Below are 1,444 nucleotides of genomic sequence, written 5' to 3'. Positions count from 1 at the left end.
GTAATTAATAGATTGATTGCTTAATTAGTGAAATTAATTTATCTTAAATTAAAATATTTAGTTGGTCCTATGTGGATCCTTGGTGATATTTTTATGTCTAAGTATTACACTTTATTCAACCGTGAAGATAAAACTGTAGGTTTTGCAAAGCTTAAAAGTATCGATACAAGGTTATATCAAAAGCCATCTAAAATTGAAGATGAAGAATTTAATTATAACTTTATGAAAAAGATGAACAAAAGAAAAAAATCTAAAAAACACCTTTGAAAGAACTTAATAAACATAATTTTTAGTTAATAATTAATTAATTGTTTACTAATTTTACTATAATTTCTTACTCATTTTTGTAAATTTTAAGAATAAATTTCTCTTTTATAATATTTCAACTTTTTTTCTTCAAATATTAAATAAAATTTTAATTCCTTATTTTATGTTTAACAAATATTAAAATTCTTGAATTTTGTAAAAAATATTTTTATTGAAATCAAAAAAAAAAAATAAATAAATAAATAATATTTAGTTTTTCCAACATAAGTAAGTAACTGAATTGATTATCTTTATCATGATTTTAATTCTATTTTCTATGATAATTTTTAAATTTCTATTCTTTAAATTTTAAAATTTTAAATACTTAATTTTGTTTATATAAATAAAGTTTCTTAAATTTAGTAAAAATATGTTCATAGAAATTGAAATACTGTATATTGTCATTAATTATATTAATTATGGGTAATATATATATTATTATCAATTTTTTAGACTAAAATTTTTTAATTTTGATGAAAATAGTTTTATTGAAATCAAAATAAAAATAAATAAAGTATTTTTCTGAATTAAAATAAATATTTTTTATAAAATTAATTGAATTAATATTTTTAATGATTTTAACTAATATGGTTTTTCTTATGAGATATATAAATAAATTTCCTTTGTCCGAATACAAAAGTTTATTATAATTATTTTATTTATGATTAAAAAGAACCATAATTCTTAAATTTAGTTAAAAATATTTTCATAAAAATCATTATTAATAAATATTTTTTCTTTTTTCAAATATTCTTTATAATCAATTAACTAAATTGAAGATGCTTCGCTTATTATTTATTAGTGTTAATTAATTATTGTCTTTAAAATAAATCAATATTTACTGCTATTAAATAATAAAATTGTTTTAATTTTAAAAGAAGTTTAATTTAATTATTTTTAATGATGGAAGTGATGTGGTAAAAATATGAATGATTTAAAGTAAAAAATAGTTTAAAGTGAAAATTGATGATTCTTTTAAAATTAATGTTTAAAAAGGAGATTAATATGAGCAGTAATATTGATTGATAGTGTTCAAAGTGATGTCAAAAAAAGATGATGTATTAAAATCTCAAAGAAAACGTTGTAATACTTGCTTTATCACTTTATATGTATAAGTGTGAGTATGTATGAATGTATG

The 1,444-nt window shown here is 16.7% G+C and overlaps 1 protein-coding gene across 1 annotated transcript; it reads left to right on the top strand. All coding sequences in view use genetic code 6, as the record gives it.

The window, feature by feature from the left end:
* Window positions 1-69: 69 nt before the first annotated feature.
* On the top strand, window positions 70-267 carry TTHERM_002653434 (eukaryotic aspartyl protease; the record flags this gene model as incomplete). The annotated part of the gene is made up of 1 exon (XM_012795184.1): window positions 70-267. One exon carries the CDS (start codon window positions 70-72, stop codon window positions 265-267), a length of 198 nt encoding a protein of 65 aa, XP_012650638.1.
* Window positions 268-1,444: the final 1,177 nt, after the last annotated feature.

This window comes from Tetrahymena thermophila, assembly GCF_000189635.1.
Source record: "Tetrahymena thermophila SB210 genomic scaffold scf_8255189, whole genome shotgun sequence".
Classification (NCBI taxonomy): Eukaryota; Ciliophora; class Oligohymenophorea; order Hymenostomatida; family Tetrahymenidae; genus Tetrahymena; species Tetrahymena thermophila.
This window is presented reverse-complemented; position numbering and strand designations above follow the sequence as displayed.